This window comes from Artibeus jamaicensis, unplaced genomic scaffold (assembly GCF_021234435.1).
Source record: "Artibeus jamaicensis isolate MK-2021 breed Jamaican fruit bat unplaced genomic scaffold, CSHL_Jam_final contig_793, whole genome shotgun sequence".
In the NCBI taxonomy this organism is placed as follows: domain Eukaryota; kingdom Metazoa; phylum Chordata; class Mammalia; order Chiroptera; family Phyllostomidae; genus Artibeus; species Artibeus jamaicensis.
In genome coordinates, this window is record NW_026521975.1 from 5,030,205 (window position 1) to 5,048,031 (window position 17,827).

Genomic DNA, 17,827 nt, shown 5'->3' on the forward strand with positions numbered 1-17,827 from the left:
GAGGTCTACCAATTCTGTACAAATTTGGTTTAAAAATACACCCCAAATCCACTTTCTTTTCTCCATCCCTAGCTTACTGCCCTTCCAGGCTGTGCCACCTCTTAAGTTTCTGCTTTTACTCTGGCCTCTCTACCAATTCATTTCCCCACACTGTAATCAAAGTATTCAGATGCCATTACCATTGTACATAAAACCCAGCTCCTTACCACTCCAGCTCTTCTTCCCACTGAATCCATGCTACAGATATATAAGAACTGGCTCCTTCTCTTTTATAATCTCTGGAAGATAGTCCCTGAGTTCCATTATCTAAAGCAGATTCTCCTCTCCCCTTTTCTACCATATATTTAGTCCCACACAAATACAACCTTTAAAAATTCCACTCCTTTTATCACATATACTCCAAGAGAACAAGACCTGTGTCTCACAAATCTGTCTTGGGGCCTGGTATATGCCACATGCTTAATAAATGCAGAACTGTACCTGAAGAAATTGACTGCATGTAGGAAACGCAAGCTCCATGGCAGAACAGTAGAAGAGGTCTGATATGAGTTCACTACATATCAGGCACTGTGCTGCAAGTTAGTAAAATGGTAGACAATGTAAGCACTATCACACAGTAAATCCAAGATCAGGAAACAGAGTATAATGAAAGCACAGGCAATTACTCAAACTAGCATGAAGAGTCTAACATGTTAAGTTCTTACCTACACTACAGTATGGCAGAAGTTAAGAGTCCTCCAGAAAGAGGGACTAACATAAATAAAATCCCAAAGCATGAGTACTGGGGTGTGTAGTGCTCAGGTTCACAGGTTGACAGATAAATTTAAGAGTCAAGTTGGAGTAGGACAGATATGAGACAATATTTAAAAGATAAATAGGACAGCTCTTAGATGACTCACTATCTTAAGTTTAAAAAAAAATCATTTTCCCCACACTGAATTTTCTTTCTCCCTGTCCTTTCTTTCAAATACTGCTTCTTTTATATAACCCTGGACTATACTTAGGTGTCTACCTAAGGACTGAAAAGGTAATCTGGCCATCCCAGTAATCTTCCTTTCTAATATAATTAAACTTTCTTGACCTACTTAAGTAATTTCTAACTAAATATTTTATTAGTGTCCTGAAATTAAAGCAGTAAACTGATATCTATCCTGTAATTATAAAAAAAAAATGGAGCCTGATATTACCTAAAATTCTCATGTGAAACCAGAATTCTCACAATTCTTTCAATTTAATCCCTACCCTTGCCCGATCTACCAATCACAGCAAAGGATAAAAAACATTTAGCAAGAGGACAAGTCCTTCCCCGCAACTCCCGTCCTTCTTTCCTGTTGTCCCCTAAAAAAAAAAACACTCATAATATCTGCACTCATGCTCTACTGCACATCTTCCTCTTCCCCAGTCACAGCCACGAATGTATATTTCTTTTAATTCCCTTAATAAAAGTCCTGGTCTAGGCCCCTGCTTTTCTCATAGTTTCCTCCCTTTCAATGTTGGCTCAATTAAAGTTTAAAAAAATGCTAATACCCCTAGTCAACTGTGAGGACCAAGGAACAGAAACCACTCAAATTAATTTAAAGAGGGAATTTATTAGAAGAATACAAAGGTTATGGCAGGGAATCTAACAACTGTAATGGTGATAAGATAGAATAACACTTTTCTGAAGGACAGATCATGTTGCAAACTTCTACGTCCCTCTGGGTTTTGCGAGATCACGAAGAAAGTATGTTAGAGGATGTTCCTCCCTGTATGATGCACAAGGAACTAGAATGTAGATTCACTTCTGCTTGCTTTTTGGTCCTTATATTCCTTTATGCTGGCCTCAAACTTGTCAAGCACATGTTGGCAGACATTCATGAGCTCATTCAGGCCTCTCTGAAATGGCTCAACAGCTGGAAGAGCTCCTCGAGTCTGAATGCGTAAATTAATTTTACTCTCTGAAGGATGGGTTGTAGTGTAACCACAAAATTCCACTTCCGGGTTCTTCATGATCATGTAACGAAGAGAATTTCCTAGGGTATGGTCCTCCTCGTGCAAAACAAATGTCACACAGTGTCTATCTGTTCCAGCTGCCTGGACCATTTCCAGGGCTGTCTTCCTCTCCTCGCCTTCAGCCATTGAGGTCTTCAATCCAGACATTTTTCTACACACATATTTTTTATAAAAATGAGATTATACTGAATATTTTGTTACTACCTTTTTTCATTTACTATATCACAGTTGTTACACATTAATACTCTAATGCACTCCAATCATACAGAATTAGCATTAGCCCCTTATTTTCCTGCCTCCACATATTCTATCAATAAATCCCTAACTAACCTCCAGTTTCTCCCTACTCCATCTAACCATCCACATGGCCACAGGGGAGTCTCTTTAAAACACAAACTTAAATGTTTGCTAAAGTATTCTTTTGACAGAATCACAAGAAAGGGTAGGGTCAGAGCAGGGTGACCCTGCTAGAGGAAGAAAAGGGAGTTGGAAGGCACAGAGAAACAGATTATTATAAGATTGGAGACTACAGACAGATGATGCAGGCCCATTTGGCGGAGGTAAGGAAAGTAGTTCGATCGAGAAGAGTCAATCCAGCAGGAGGGAGAAAAGATAACTCCGACCACAGAAGAGGGACTTGGGCCACCGTTACAGGGCCTTAGGCCTGACTGAATACACAAATACTATCACTTGGGGACAATGGCCTGGTGCGTGATTTTATACGTTTGCTTGATTTACTCTTGCTGTTCTAATTGGGGATTGACAGTTTAGGGGTTTCTCAACAACTTGTCTTCTTCCCTCCTCGGTATCTAGTGCCTAGAGCGTCTCTATTCAAACACATCCCTCTCTCCTACCTTCTTTTGCCAAGCGGAGGCCCCACTCCCGCCCAGACGCCCATTTCTCACTTGTCCCCTGCACTCCCAGTCAGGCCGGGACGCGGCAGAGGCTGAGGTCCCGGGCGGCCGCGGACCCCTCCACCGCCGCTAGCGCCGGTGCTGGGCGCGGCCCGCTCCTCCCGCCCGTTTCCTCGGACGTTACCTCTCCAACTCCTGGTCCTCTTCCATCGCGGGGGCGGCTTCCGGAATCCTCAGGTGGTGCTGACGGACGGAAGGCTCCCCATCACACGAAACGTGCTAGCCAAGGAGGAAGGAAGGAACCACTGACGGAAGGGGCGGAGGACGGAAGGAAGGGGGAGGAGCCGCAGCGGCGCCACACGGCCCTTCCACTGGGCGGGACTTACGGGCTCCGCCTTGAGACCCCGCCCACAGGCCCCCCGCCGCGCAGCGGGAGGAGGGCGGTAATTAGGCCGGAGCTGCTCACCTGGCGCTTCCGGAGTAGGTCGGCCTCCGGAGCTAGCGGGGAGAGGTGGAGCTGGGCTTCAGCCCCAACCCCAAGGCGGAGACGAGCCTGTGGGCGCCTGAGCGCAGCCCTGGGCACCTTTTTCCAAGTGTAGGCCAAGGGGTGGGGACTACCCGACTCTCCCAAATAACTTTCTTAGGGCCCAAATCCGGCTTCTTTTTGACTTTATGCTGCTAGACCTGCGGGGGACGGTGTTACTCCCACATAGGACCCCAGCCTTTGGGGGGGCTTTCATAGGACTATAGGCTTAATCTATAGTTAATAAATACATCTTGACGAATTTCACAATAGAATAGAATGGGTTTAAGACGTTATTTGAACATCTCAGCTAGTCTTGGTTATTTGCGGGAACAGTGAGAGTTTGGAAGTAAACTTTTTCCTCCCATCCTTTTTCTCCTAGGATCTTTTCTACCCTTGTAAAGAACGTCCTTCCTCTCTTTGGACTTCCTTTTCTCTTTATCCTTTTGGCTTTTTCAACCTCCTCACTGCGGAACCTCCCTCACCTTTGTTCTCAGGTGCCCTGCCCCGCCTCGGCAACCTTTGCACACACTCTCGCTCTCAGTCCCCTTCTTCCGGAGTACCTCTCCTCTCTCCGTCCCCTCAGGAACTCTTCGCTAATAGTCTTTCTTCCCTTCCTCGCTCTTCTGCTCTCTTCGTCTTCCTCCCCCTGGCCAACCCCTGTCCCTACCATTGTACCCTAGTTGTCCTGTTGCTCAGCACACCCACACTTCCACTTTCCTGTGCCACCTGTTCTTCCCCGAGTTCCCTAGAGATTCACTGCTTTCCCCCGCTGTTCCATGCACCTCGCGGCCGAAGACCGGGAGGGCAGAGACACTTCTTGAGCCCGTCCCTGCGAGGTAAGCCGAAGAACGCTGGGGAAAGCGGGTGGGGGGGAGGGCAGGCGGCTCGAGGTGTAGTGGGCTCACTCTAACCCAGGAGTGACGGCCCCGGCTGACCCGCCCCCTAAACCCTGGGATAGGTGGGTCCGCTCTGTCCCGCCCCCTCCTCCGGCCTTTTGTGTCACCGATTGGTCCAGGTGCGTGTCGGGTTGGGCGGCTGGGCCGTGGCGCTTGCCCCCGGGAAGACAGCAGGGGCGGTTGAGAAGTGAAGTCTTGGCGAGACTTTGCTTCTTGCCAGGAAATCTGCAGCGGCTGCGGACGCGTCGCCAGCAGTCTCGATTCCCGGCGTAGCGGAGGCCGCTTCACTCCCAGCTCCCTCAGCGGGCCAGGAAGAGCGGAGCTGACGCTGGGCTGCGGCTCCGGGAGCGGATGGGCGCCTCGGACAGCTGCGCTCTCCCAGTGAGTAACTTTGGCCCGCCTAGCTCCGCTCCCTCTCGCCGGGTCCCCTGCAGCCGCTTCAGGTGCGGGCGTCGGTGGGGTGCGGGGCAGCGCTGCGCCCGCGAGGCAGCCGAAGGGGTGCCACAGCGGTCCTCTGCGGTTGTCCTCCTCGCTGGTCCCGGCTGCGGGGGGACGCGGACCAGGTGTGGGGCTGGCTGCCCTGGTCCGGGGATGGAAGAGACTGGCTGCCCTGCTCCCAGTGTCTGCCGTCCCGTGGGCGCCGGGGAGAGGCAAGCGGCCCCCGCCTGATTCTGGCGACGGTGTTGCTGATCTTTGAGTCCATTGCTTTTTTTAGGGAGGGGAGAGGTAGGATTGAGTTCTTTCCTGCGTGTATGTGGTCATGAGTGAGAGTGGCACTAGCTGCCTTACACTGGGTCTTGTTCTCCTGGAAAGGAATGCGGAGAGAACATACCCTCCAACCCAGCCTGTTGCCTATAAATCTCACCTTACCCTTTAGACTAGAGAGGGTGGGAAAGAGATTTGACGTCTTCGATGGGGGCAAAGAGAGATTTAAAAATAAGTACAGTGATTTGGAAGCAGTCGCAAACAAGGCACCATTGAGGAAATACATCCCTCGCTTTGCAAAGTTTTATGGCATGTTTTAGACTAAGGACTTGACTTATATGTAGTATTTCTTCTGACATTTAAGTTTACATCTAAGGCTATGAATCAAGACGTCCGTATTGGCAAGGAGCTACTACTGTACACTCATGCACGGGCTGGGCTTAACTGTATAGATGTTTCTGTTTAAATCACAGAAACAAGAAACGGAGTTGAGTGGAAACTATGGTGAACTCCAGTGTATGGGAACTGCCTGCACTTTAAAAATTTCCTATTCTTGCAGCAGTAGTACTTATTTGTAAATTGGCTTTTGTCTCAAGGCAGATAATTTTTTTTTCTTGGCATGTACCGTGATGCAGCACTAGTGAACTTGGACCTCACTTGTTTAATTTTATTTATTTTGATAGATTTGATTCACATCTCCATACCCCTTTGAAAATGGACTTTGATCTAATATCCTTTTTGGTCTGTCAAAGCTTTGTTAGGCAATGAATAACAAAGTTTTGCCTTTTTAGTTTGTCCAAGTCACACATGAGAGTTTTTCCCTAGGGGTAAAATGTAGGCCAAATCAGAGCCAAAGTAGAAAAACACTACTTTTAATTTGACCCACTTGTGCGTTAACATTCCTAATTCTGTATCTTGTTTCTCTCCATTCCTCATCAAGTTAGGTATTTTTCATTATTTATTCATTCAGCAAATGGTAGAATGCCTGCTGCATGCCAGACATTGGTGGCAGGAGTCAGCTTTTGCCTAAGTTGTTACAGTCTCACTTGGAAGCTGATCCATAACTTCTATTCCACTGGCTCTCTGAAAGTAATTTGAGCCAAGTGCTGTGGGAACCTAAGAGAGGGAGGTTTTCTGCCTGGAGTTTGTTAGGGAAGGCCTCACGTGGGTACTGACTCTTCAGATTGGGGTGGGGTTTTGCCAGGTGCATTCAGAGCAGAGGGACTAACAGGTCGGGTATTGCATTGAGATCTGCATATATTTACTCCAGCAAAAAGCACACAGTGTCTGGTGTTGGCGTAGTTGTTGGAGGCTGGTGTAGCATTCATTTCAGAGTACTTAGCACTTTATCTTGCTTATAGTAGGCACTTAAATATTTATTGAAGTGACTTGAACAGAAGCATGAAGGATTTTATCTGCCAAGTTAAGAAAATTGGACTTTATTTTAATCAGGAGAATGTAATGATGATATCTGTGTTTCAGAAAAGTATCTACAGCTGTCTGGAGGGTGGTGGCATCCAGGTGGGAGGTGGGGGAAACTAAAGTAGGCACTGTTTGCTGTAGGTGGTGTGTACTCAGGGATTTTCAGTGCGCAATGTCCAGGTTTGAATCTGGCCCTCTCACTCCCTGGGTAACCTTTTTTCCCCTTAGGTTCTTCATTTCAGAGTGTTTGGGGGATGAAACTTGGAAAAACATGTATACCTAGAATAACACTTGGCACATGGTAAGGACCTGGTAGATGCAAGTTGCTATCCTGTGTGAAGGCAGTAGAAGTACAAATGATGTGGCATTTAGGAGGTATAATTGGTTGGGCTAGATAAGTTACTTGATATGACTGGTATCGGAGTGTACTGGTTAAGCTTTCTGTGGAATCAGAACAGGGGTTAAGTTCTATCACCCTTAGAATTACTAACCTGACATTTCATTTCCTAATGTTCAGGAAGTAAGCATAGTACTTGTCTAGTAGGGTTTGAAGATCAAGTGAAATTACGCATGTAATGCTTTTGGCAGACTACCTAGCACATGACAAGTGCTCAATAAATATTAGTTGTTCCTTTAGTGATGACATTAGTGAGCTAATGGAATGTTAGAAGATATGAAAAGGAGTAATTAAAGACAGTTGATGGTAGGAGCCAGGACAGGAAGATAAACTAGCTTTGGGCCAACCCACTAAGATGCCAATGGATGATTGAGATATCTGTGATGAAGTTGTTGGATAGATATGTACAACAGGAGCTAGGAAAGAATGGAAAGGGAAAAAAATAATTCACCTAAACCTAGGTGAACTATTAAATAGTTCACAAGCATTTTTGGATGTGATAAATTTTATGGAGGTTTTAGAGTAAGAGGAAGCAGAGGCAAGGTTTATGCTATAGCAGTGCTAGGAGTGTTGATGTTGAATATTAGGCATCTCTGTCTTCAAATGCATTTTTGCCACCATCACAGGGAATTCCAGGCTCACATAATCTTGTTGGTTCTGGTCCTTTCTCCCTCTCCTCCTCCTCTTTTTTTTTTATTGCTCCTCCCCTTCCAGGTCTTTTTAAAAAATTTTATTATGTGGAGCCATTTATGGTAACTTTTCCCTGCATATGGGGTGAAAGTTCACTCCAGCCCCATCTTTCTGTATCAAAATCCAACAAGGTTTCTGGAAGAATCAAAGCTCTTATTTCATAGGTTCCACTCTACTTAGGAAGCAATGTTGATCGGAAAAAAGAATGTGTGTGTGTGTGTAAGATATGTGTATATATATGTTTACATGTACAACTATATATGTATAAAGTGGGGTGGTAGGGAGGAACAGACTTGTATAAGGACATTGCTTCCTGCAGAGTGGAACTAGAAATACCTGCATGACAAAGTAGTAACTTTGTCCTCTCTTGGGTATTAGCAATACTCCAGAGTGGATTCTCTGAACTCCTGATAAGAAAAGCTGAAAAGCAGAGGTATTGTGGCAGAGGAGGTGTGGCATACTTCACACCTTTATCTTTCCAGGCTCAAGATTTAGGACTGTTATTTCTGACAATTAAAAATCTATTGGTAGAGAAATTATATGGTGGAAAATGATTTTTCACTCAAAATTGGACTGCGTAAGAGATATGAAAATAGAAACAAATGCCGAACATAGGTAACAGACAAATAAAAGTATAACTATATATACTACATATACAAGTATAATATGTAGTATACATATGTGCTTATATATATAAGTATACTGTGCTCCAGTGTCCACTTGAAAACATAACCACTGTCATATGTAAAACAAATGAAATTTTCTTTTTTTTAGATTTATTTTTTGATTTATTAAGTATTTTTATAGATTATGCTATTATAGTTTCCCAGTTTTTCCCCCTTTACCACCCTCCTTCCTATCCCCCTCAACCCTCCAGCATTTCCCCTCCCATAGTTCATACCCATGGGTTATACATATAAGTATTTTGAGTCTTGTTTCCTATACCATTTTTACCTCTCCCTGTCTATTTTATGCCTACTGTGACACTTCTTCTTCTTCCCTGTACCTTTTCCCCCCTATTCCTCCCTTCCCCCTCCCCACCAAAATCTCTCCATGTGATGTCCATTTCTCTGATTCTGTTCCCGTTTTAGTTGTTCACTTAGTTTTTGTTTTCATTGTTTGTCTTCTCTTTTAGGTTTATTTGTTGATAGTCATGAGTTTGTTTTCATTTTACTGTTCCTAGTTTTTTATCTTTTTCTTAGATAAATCCCCTTAACATTTCATGTTATAGTGGCTTGGTGATGATAAACTCCTTTAACTTGATCTTATCTGGGAAGCACTTTATCTGCCCTTCCATTCTAAATGAAAGCTTTGTTGGGTAAAATAATCTTGGATGTAGGTCCTTGCCTTTCATGACTTCAAATACTTCTTTCCAGCCCCTTCTTGCCTGCAAGGTTTCTTTTGAGAAATAAGCTGATAGCCTTGTGGGAATTCCTTTATAGGTAACTCTCTCCTTTCCTCTTGCCTGTTTTAGAATTCTTTCTTTATATTTAAATTTGGGTAACTTAATGATGTGCTTCGCTGTGCTCCTTTTAGGTCCAGCTTCTTTGGGACTCTGGGGCTTCCTGGAAGTCCATTTCCTTTGCCAGACTGGGGAAGTTCTCCATTATTTTTGCAAATAAGTTTGCAATTTCTTGCCCTTGTTCTTCTCTTTCAGGCACCCCTATAAAGTGGATATTGGAACATTTCAGGTTGTCCCAGAGGTTTGTAAGACACTCTTCACTTTTTTGAACTCTTGTTTCTTCATTTTGTTCCCGATGGATGTTTATTTTTTCCTTTTGTTCCAAATTGTTGCTTTGAGTACTGGTCCTTCCCTTCACTGTTGGTTCCCTGAATATTTTGCTTTATTTCACTTTGGGTATCCTTCATTTGTTTTTTCATTTTTCAATCAAGCTCAATCAGTTCTGTGAGCATTTTGATTACCAGGGCTTTAAATTCTCCATCAGATAGGTTGGCTATCTCTTCATTGCTTAGTTCCCTTTCTGAGGTTTTGCTCTGTTCTTTTATTTGGGCCATATTCCTTTGTCTTGGCACACCTGATAAGTTGTAAGGGGCAGGGCCTTAGGTATTAACCAGGGCAGGGCAACCCTCCTTGCTGCACTGGGGCACTGCCTGTGGGGGAGGAGTCAGAGAGGGAACAATGCAGGTCTCTAGCCCACTTTCCAACGGACTCTGATGTGAGACTGGGAGTTTTTCTCACTGCAGCAGCCGCCATAGGCCACAGTCAGCTCTGAGTCTCAGTTTATCCTTAAGTCATCCTGGCCTGTACAGCCCACCCACATAGCCCACTGCTGCCTCGCTGCAGCCAGCCTGGCCAGCCTGCTCCACCATCCTGCCTTGGTTTTTCCGAGCCGGCCCACATGGTTTGCCTGCGCCTTACTGGTCTGTTTGGGCTGGTTAACTGTTTTTTTAATTCCTTGGTTGTTGGAGTTCCATGCAGTTTGATTTTCTGGTGCTTTTGGTTGTTTATTGATTTTAGATAGGCTGTTATCCTCCTTTCGGTTGAGTGAGGAAGGGAAGGGATTCTACCTATGCCTGCATGTTAGCTGGAAGCACAATATTTTTTCTTTATTAAAAGCACAATCTTAGAGTTCTTTTAAATAACAAATTGCCTAAAGTATATAGTAGGGGCCACTGTAAAGAATGTTTATAACCAATTTATGAGGACCTATGTCTTATGTAAAACAAGGTATGCTTGGCTATAACAAAGCTTTCCAAGGTTCTCTTGGCCATTACTTTGTTTATAGGTAAAAGTGAAGTCAGTCTAGGGAGTATTGAGATTTAGTCACTAATCTGAAAAGTTAATCCTTTATCAGAATTCTTAATGCTGTTCCGTTAAAAAGTGCATAAGTAATTATTGAACAAATCAATTGGAGTCCTTCACATATATCTTACTTATTTCATTATTTTATTGTGACCATGGCCAGTTTTCTTCCACATGATTTTATTGTTTGATCTTTGACTTCCAGTGTAATTATATTCAAGTAATACCTAAACAACCATGATGTCATCAGCACTGGGCTGTGTGGAACACAAAAGATTGTCTTTGCCCTTGTGTCTTTTAAAATCTTAAAAGACACTCAGTCATAGAGTTAAGCATTTGCGATAGGGTGACTGATACAATTGACTTTTAGTACCTTTGTTCCTCAACTCTAGTGACTTTCACTTCTGTATTTTAACATTCTCAAATTTCCACAATAGAAATCTTTAATTATATATCCTAGTTATATATCTTGTTCTCTGACCACAGCCTCCTATCCTTCCAGATCTCTCATACCCACTTTTTATATTACAGCACTCTTCCACTTGACAGAGACATTTGCCAGTCCTTTGTTCCACTCTACCTCCTGTTACCTGTCCTGTTAATGTTACATATTAACATTTAATGGCCTTGAGGTCTTCCCTGTCCAGTTTGGAAAGCATTTTGTTCAGCACTTTCACTGGCACCTTTGCCTGCTTTGAACTTGTTTTTGTGCTGTGCCTGTCAGAAAACTTCTCTGGTTAACTCTCCTTTTCTCCCTGAGTTGCTTTGGTAGCACTATTAAAAGGCTGGACCCTCAGTGCAAGTAATTGTCTCTCAGACGACCCTTCCTCCATTTTCCTCAGTCAACTGGTGCTCTGGCACTGAGCTAAGAATGATGGAGCATCCTCCTAGAGCTTACAATCTAGAAGGAGATGGACACTTATCAAATATTAGTACAGATAGTTACAAAATACAGTAAGTGCTTTGAAGAAGTGGTATGGGGCCATGTCATCCAGTACGACTCAGTAGCCCATGTGGCTGCTGAAATGTGGCTCGTCCCAACTGCGATGTGCCATAAGTCAAAAATACATATGAGATTTTGAAGACGTGATACCCCCCAAAGGTAAAACACTCTATGTTTATATATGAAATGATAATATATTCGGTTAAATAAAATATTAAGACTCATTCAGTAGTTTTATTTTTAAAATATGGCTACTAGAACATTTAAAATGACATACGGCTCACATTCTATTTTTGTTGGACAGTGCTGGCATAGGGTGCTGTCTGGGGAGCAGGATGTCACTGAAGCCTTCCCTGAGAAGGTTGTCTGTCAACAGATATATCTGGCAGGGTAGGTGTTGAGCAGGCAGGCCCTCAGAGGAAGCAGTCAGAGGTGGATGGCACTTCCATCCAGAGGTGGATGGAAAAGGTGAGAAACTGGTGAGAGAGCTGGGAGATTGGCCAGGCATGAGGTTGAGAGATAGACAGGGCCATCATATAGGCCTTCTTGGCTCTATATAAGGATGTTGTTCTTCATCACTCATGTATTATTCCAAACTTTCATTATTTACAGACCCTTTATCCAGCACCCACTTTTACAGTCTGCACATAATCTGGTCACTTCATGATGATCTGGTTTGATGTTTCAGATTTCTGTCCCTCCCCTCCTCAACTTTATCAGCCTCAGATCTGTTGAAGGCTAACTTTTCCACATGTGCCCTTGATCTGGGCTTTGGAAGGAAAGGCTTTATTAACTAACTCCCTCCTGTATTTAATCCCTTTCTCCCTGCTGGCTTTTTCACACCAGCCTATAAATGTGCTTCAGTCTTAAGCCTTATGCACCAAAGCTCCATTAACCCCACATTCCTCTGAAGTTACTGTTCTTGAAGTATAACAAAAATATTTTATTTAAAGCAACATATTCAAATGTATTAACATGTAGTCAGTATAAAATTGTAAGATATTTGATGTCTTTATATTAAGTATTTAAATCTGTTTATGTTTTATACTTACAGCATATCTCAATGCAGATGCTAAATTTTCAGTGGATAAAGTAAAAGGAATCTTACCAAAATAATTTAACAGAAATATATTTTACATACTTCAGTTTTTGTTTGTTGTGGTGGTGGTAAAAAACATGTAACAAAATGTATCATCTTAACCATTTTTAAGTGTATTGCTTAATAGTGTTAAATGTATTCACATTGTTTTGTAACAGATCTTCACAATGTTTCCATCTTGTAAAACTCTGTACTCATTAAACACAACTCCTCATTTTCCCTCCATTTAACCCTGCTAATTGCCCTTCCATTTTCTATTTCTGTGGATTTGATTAGACATATAAGTGAAATCATACAATATTTGTCTTTTTTTTAATGTCTGGCTTATTTCATTTAGTATGATGAGCTCAAGGTTTATCCGTGTTGTGGCAAGATTTTTTCCTTTTCAAGGCTGAATAATGTTCCATTGTATTTATACATTGGAATAGACATTTTGTTTATCCATTTACCCCTCCATGAACATTTGGGTTGCTTTCACCTCATGGCTGTTGTGAATAGTGCTGCTGTGAACATGGGTGTGGAAATTTCTTTGAGACCCTGCTTTAAATCCTTTTCAGTATGTATCAGGAAGTGGGATTGCTGGATCACATGGTAGTTCTTCCTCTAATTTCTTGAGAACCTCTCTACTGTTGTCCACAGCAGCTGCACCATTTTACAGTCTCACTAACAGTGCATAAGGGTTCCAATTTCTCTACATTCTTATAAAACCTTGTGATTTTCTTTTGTTGTTTTTCTTTACAGTAGCCATCTTAATAGATACGAGGTGACATTTAATTTGCATGTGCATTTAATTTGCATAGTTTTAAGTTGCATTAAGCATCTTCTCATCATGAGCCATTTGTCTATCATCTTTGGAGAATGTCTACTTAAGTTGTTGGCCTATTTTGAAGTTGGGTTATTTGATTTTTGCTGTTGATTTGCAGGAGTTCTTTATATGGTCTAGATATGAATCCCTTATCAGATTTGTTATTTACACTATTATTTCCCATTCTGTAGGTTCCCTTTGCACTTTGTTGGTTGTATCCTTGGATGTGAAGTTTAAGTTTGATATAGTCCAATTGTCTATTTTTGCTTTTGTTACCTATGCTTTTAGTGTAATATCTTTGCTAAATCCAATGTCATAAAGCTTTCCCCTATCTTTTTTCTAGGAGTTTTGTAGTTTCATGTCTTATGTTGAGGTCTTTAATCCATTTGGGGCCAGTTTTTTAAAATGGTGTAAAGTAGGGGAACAAATAAAGTATATATTTTTTAAAGGTTTATTTTTTATTCTCATTCAAGAGAGGGGGATGGAGACAGAGAGAAAGAAACATTGATGTGAGAGAGAAACATTGACCAGTTGCCTCCTGCATGCACCCTGGCCTACAACCTAGGCACGTGCCTCAACAGGGAATCAAACTGGTAACCTTCTGGTATACGACACACATTCCAAACACTCCAACCAAATGAGCCACACCAGCCAGGGCAAACAAAATATTTTGAACGTATTTCTGAGACCTTGCTTGCAGAAACAAGACAGAAAGATCTGAAATGCATAGAAAAGTTTTAATTTGTAGGGATTGAGGGTAGTGATTACGGCTAGGAAACAGTTCTCAAATGGTGCTGAACAGTATATTCTAGTGTAAATTTCTGTGTCCTTTTTGTTTCTTGTAGTTGTGAGACACCAATATGGAAGCAATCAATAGTCTAGGGCTAGCTGGAGCTAAAAAGTAAAATGATTGGGAAGAAGCCAGGTATGTGATGTGCATGCATGTGATTGCATCCTCTGCCTCTGCTACTAAATAGGTAATGCATGTGGTCAGTAGTTGCTGGGCATCTCTTTCAAGACCATTCTGTCAGGGACATTTAATAAGATTTCCAAAGTATCCATAGCAATTAGAACTCACATGAAATATTTATTAACCTCATTAATTTCTCTTATTTTAGGTTTTATGCTTTCATTATTGATGAGATAATTGATACTTCGGTGGACTATTTTCAGAGTTTGTTAAAAATAGATGTAATTTTTCTGGCTCTCTGACCTATTCTTTTTCCAGGTATATAGAGGACATTTATCAGCACATTTGAATTTTTCTACTTTTAATGGTATACAGTCGATAACATTGAGACACTTTTCAGGATTTATTCTCTGGGTCTGGATTTTTTTTTTTTTATCATAGCTATTTAGAGAAAAGGCTAAAAAAATTTTTTTAATAAATCCATTTTGCAGGGTACAGGTGATAAATTCTATATTCTTAAACATCAAGTTGGATCAAACAAGTCAACTTTCAACTAATGTATATTGTATTAACACTTTTTCTTATTGAAAGGTTTACATGTTATAAAGTTGCTCAGTATGATTTTAGTCTAAATGTGACCAAATTTTTGTTATTTATAGGCTCTTCAGAGGCAGTAAATCAAACCTGGTACTGGAAGAAAGCAAAATGGACTATTAAAAGTAGTTCTTCAAATGTTTATTCACAATGTAGTATTCTTTATGTCTTTGTTGTAAAGAATTGTTCTTTTTTGGTTACTTGAACCTTTTGAAAGAAAATTGTTTTGTTATTGAAAAACAAAGAATTACTCTCTGTTTACTAAGATTTATGGAAGGATATATTTCTGGAAGGCAAAGCTTAATGTTCTTACAATAATTAAATCTCTAGTTTAAATATTTTTCTGTTTGATAATTTCTGGGCAGCAAGTAACAGAGCTATTTGATTTTCTTTATTGTGTACATTATCAAGTACACGAGGACATAAGGGTACATAAGATTTTCTAATAACTTTTTTTAAAAATTATGGAAGTTATACATGCTAAATATAGAAAATTTAGTAAATCCTAAACTGTGCAAAGAAAATAAAAATTACAAATAATTCCACCAATTACAATTCTTTTAAAATAATATATTCAACAAATATTTGACTACTCTATACTGTATATCATTCTAGATATTTAGGCTATGAGTGACTTAGGATATGAGATACTTAGGATATGAGAAATTCTTGGTCTCAGAAATTGAGACTAGTGAGATTCCAGTTTCATTACAATTGCTATATTTTAATATAAATGATATTTAAATGCATTGAGAGTCTTTTGGCAGGGCAAAAGCTTATTACTGTAAATTATAGGTAAAGAATAGTCTGAAGTGAAAACAAATTTCAGCACTTTTGTGATTGTGAAGGTCCTGAGGCAGATAGGTGCATGATTATGTATCTTTTTTACCCACTGGATATTTATAGATTGTCTATAATGTACCAGGCAGTGTTTCAATGGTGAAAATGAACCAGTGAATTAGATGAGAGGGATCTCCGTTCTTAGGAAGTTTGCATGCTAGGGGTCAGGAGGAACAATAAATAATAAACAGGTAAGCAAATTAATGAAGAGTCTGATGACCAATGCCTGAAAGAAAATAAGACAATACAGGCATATCTCAAGTCTATAGTACTGGTGATTAAATCCGCAGCTGGTCACCTGTTCCTTTCAGCCATTTGTCTTCTTCATTAGGGTACCTTTTAACTAATACTGCCAAAAAGAAACGCCCACTATCCTCTTTGTTTCTTGCTCTTTTGTACTCTCTCCTGGAGACTTCTACTCAGTGGAACAGCTAAATAGCAAAGTAGGCAGGGATCAAGAGAAGTAAGGCATTTGGAAAATCCTCTTGGCTTTTCATGAAGCTGGGAGTTTGTTGGGTTTATATCTGTCAGTATCTCAAAAGTACTTAGTTTTCATATGTTCTGAATGAAGAAAAATAAAACCCTATCAGCTATTAGGAGAGGGACCAAGGGAAAACAATTTTACCAATCCTTATGGAATTTGCAGGGTTTTTGGAAGTTTCTCACATCGCTTCAAAAAACCGTCTGTCAACTTATAAAGACATGAACTAAAGTGGGGGAAGGCTGGAGGGCTGAGGAGTACAGGGTAGAGGAAGGATAAAGGAAAGGAAAAAATTAGGAAAACTGTAATAGCATAATCAATAAAATATACTTAAAAAAGAATTTCTGATTTGTAGCTTAGCTGATTTGCCAGGCTTTACAACTGATGTGTAAGACTTCTGCCCTGCTTTCTTTAGTAAATAAGAATTTGGAGTGTGACCCGTGTCCCATGACTCATCAGCTGATGCTGTGGTACATTTTTAGAAACAAAAAATGTGATAGCAGATTTCCCTTACACAGAAGTAGAGTAAGCAAATATAAGAAAACACAAATTTGTCTGTTTCTGTTCTGATGTTATCATAGCTGTATGTTAAATTGATTGTTGGAAATGTGTTACAACATTGGACATTCTAATGCGTTTGAATAGAATAGGTATAAACTGTGTATTTCTTGCAAAAAGATACTAATTGTGCAGCATTTTTTCCATTTTTTATGGTATGAAGTCACTTTGTAGATATGATATTTAGACTTGTGATTTACTTACTTAGTTTTGAAACAAAGATGAAGCAATTAAGTATTGATTTCGGCATACTACTTCATTTTTAGTGCTCCATAACATTGTTTTTGTGTTTGATGTGGACTTCTTGTTTGTTTGCTTTCCTTTCTAATTACTTACAAAAGAACCAATTACTTACAGGAACCAAGCTTGGCTGCTTTCTGCTTCCTACTTTATTTCCTTTTGTCCATGATCCCACCCACCATGGTATAATTTCATACACAAACAAGTCAGTCTGTACAAATGGATAGATACCTAATGAAAAACAAGGCTCACTCCTACTCCTTTACCCTAACTGTCCAATGCCTCCAGAGTTGACTGCTCTTAGGAGTTTTTATATTTCCTTCTGGGCATATTTTGTGCATATGAACCCATGTGTATTTATTTAGAGAGATATTTTGAAACACATACTGTTCTGTACCTTGACTTAAATTAGCTTAAAATTTATTTAATTTGTTAGTCTTTTTGAAATTCGACTTAGTCACCTTTCCTTTGCTTGCAAAATATGTTTATGGAGGTTTTTCTTTGATGACTATGATCATATTATTTGAACTTTTTTAAACCTATAAATCGTAACCCTAATGTATTCTTTCCACAGGGAATGCTAAACATGACAAAAATTAATTTAGTCATTTTTATGATAACTTAAGAGAAAGTTGAACATTTACTAGGTTTCTTTGATCTAGCAAATATAGTACAGCCATGGGAAAATATCTGTTTGGAAATTTTAAATTTTGCTAAAAAGCTTGGTTATTAGGAAATATTATGGTACAAATTATGCTGAATTAAAAATTACTTGATTAACAAATTTGCTTGCTAATCGAAAGTGTCTTGGTGCATTTTACAGTGTTCATCAATTTTGCAGATTGTACTTGTACAGTATTGTTTGTACTGGGCACTTTCAGAACACCTTTCATTTTGAGAAGCTTTGAGTACATACCTTTTATTCAAAAAGGGAGCAAGGGAAAAGCAGTTTTTTCCTTGAATCCAGTGAAAATATGATGTTAGATGTGGAGGGGGGGGAAAGGTAAATTGTTTTCAGTAATTTATCACTATCATCTTAGAAGGATTTCATATTTTCACTGTTATACACTGCCTTCCTTTTGGTTGTGAAATGTAGATGTTAGAATTATAG

General features: G+C 40.4%; 3 protein-coding genes across 5 annotated transcripts in view; 1 reads left to right on the forward strand and 2 right to left on the reverse strand.

The window, feature by feature from the left end:
* Nucleotides 1-3,114, reverse strand: part of LOC119064938 (protein POLR1D) — a 44,177-nt gene extending 41,063 nt beyond the window's left edge. Inside the window, exon 1 of the mRNA XM_037166850.2 lies at nt 3,031-3,114. Within this exon, the coding sequence (XP_037022745.2) occupies nt 3,031-3,056 (26 nt within the window). The 5' untranslated portion in view covers nt 3,057-3,114. The remainder of the gene's footprint in view (nt 1-3,030) is intronic.
* Nucleotides 1,570-3,114, reverse strand: LOC119064937 (DNA-directed RNA polymerases I and III subunit RPAC2). Its single transcript, XM_037166849.1, has 2 exons — nt 3,031-3,114; nt 1,570-2,143 (listed from the first exon to the last, which is right to left on the reverse strand). Exons 1-2 carry the CDS (start codon nt 3,054-3,056, stop codon nt 1,765-1,767), a joined length of 405 nt encoding a protein of 134 aa, XP_037022744.1. The 5' UTR covers nt 3,057-3,114; the 3' UTR covers nt 1,570-1,764.
* Nucleotides 3,115-3,277: 163 nt separating this feature from the next.
* The window catches only part of LNX2 (ligand of numb-protein X 2), an 82,552-nt gene continuing 68,002 nt past the window's right edge, over nt 3,278-17,827 (forward strand). Inside the window, exons 1-2 of one of the 3 annotated variants that reach the window (XM_053672833.1) lie at nt 3,278-3,326; nt 3,752-4,208. The gene's annotated coding sequence lies outside the window, so the exon portion shown is untranslated. Of the gene's footprint in view, nt 3,327-3,347; nt 3,442-3,751; nt 4,209-4,558; nt 4,650-17,827 lie in introns of those variants that run through there. The other 2 variants (XM_053672832.1, XM_053672831.1) reach the window with 2 other exon arrangements.